The following is a 786-nucleotide window of genomic DNA, read 5'->3' on the forward strand; positions in this document are numbered from 1 at the left end:
AAAGTCCACAGTGACTCCTCTGAGCTTAATAAGAGGCATTTTCCCCCTAAACACACTGCTCACACTACTATAAGTACTGCTATAAAAGTCACCCACTCTTAACTCGAACCCCGAAGACAAGCACAATCCCTTAATAAAGCTCGAAGAAATAATTCATATTGAACGGCTATGTTTCAGAAAAACACAACGACATAAAATGCACCAAAATTACATCTAAACCAAATGACAACTCCTGCAACTCCAGCAGCGCGCCATTTGTTTTTCCCTTGTTCTTCTTTTCCGCTTCACAGACAGACTCGGACTGATCTAAGTATGACGCCGCCTCCTGCAGGCCGCGCTGGAGAAGTGCAGCCAGCAACGCACAATAGGTGAAGTCGCAACTTGGTTACCTGTTGACTCAGTCTAAATGCGGTAATGCAGTTTAATATTAGAAGACGTAACTTAATATAGTTTTATTTAAATAAAGTAATACTGAAATTGTAACGTTTCTATAACTGTTCGGGAACTGTGTTTACACCCTGAACCACATTTGTCACCCCTATTTTTTTCTCATTACAACTGAAAGTGAAGAAATTGGTATTATGAAGTTAAATAAAAAAGTCAAAAATATATGGCCATAAACATATATTGGACAATATTACAATTATTTGAACATGTGGAATCTAAGGGTGTAAAAAAATATTTAAATATTGAGAAAATCTGCTTTAAAGTTGTACAAATGAAATTCTTAGCATTGCATATTACTAATCAGAAATTAAGTTTTGATATATTTACAGTAGGAAATTT

At 35.6% G+C, this 786-nt stretch overlaps 1 protein-coding gene across 1 annotated transcript in view; it reads right to left on the reverse strand.

Annotated features, from left to right (window-relative positions):
- The window catches only part of rtel1 (regulator of telomere elongation helicase 1), a 23,778-nt gene extending 23,502 nt beyond the window's left edge, over positions 1-276 (reverse strand). The window contains exon 1 of the mRNA XM_051123405.1: positions 1-276. This exon is cut by the window's left edge and continues 63 nt beyond it. Within this exon, the coding sequence (XP_050979362.1) occupies positions 1-39 (39 nt within the window). The 5' untranslated portion in view covers positions 40-276.
- Positions 277-786: the final 510 nt, after the last annotated feature.

This window comes from Labeo rohita, chromosome 11, assembly GCF_022985175.1.
Source record: "Labeo rohita strain BAU-BD-2019 chromosome 11, IGBB_LRoh.1.0, whole genome shotgun sequence".
Taxonomy (NCBI): Eukaryota; Metazoa; Chordata; class Actinopteri; order Cypriniformes; family Cyprinidae; genus Labeo; species Labeo rohita.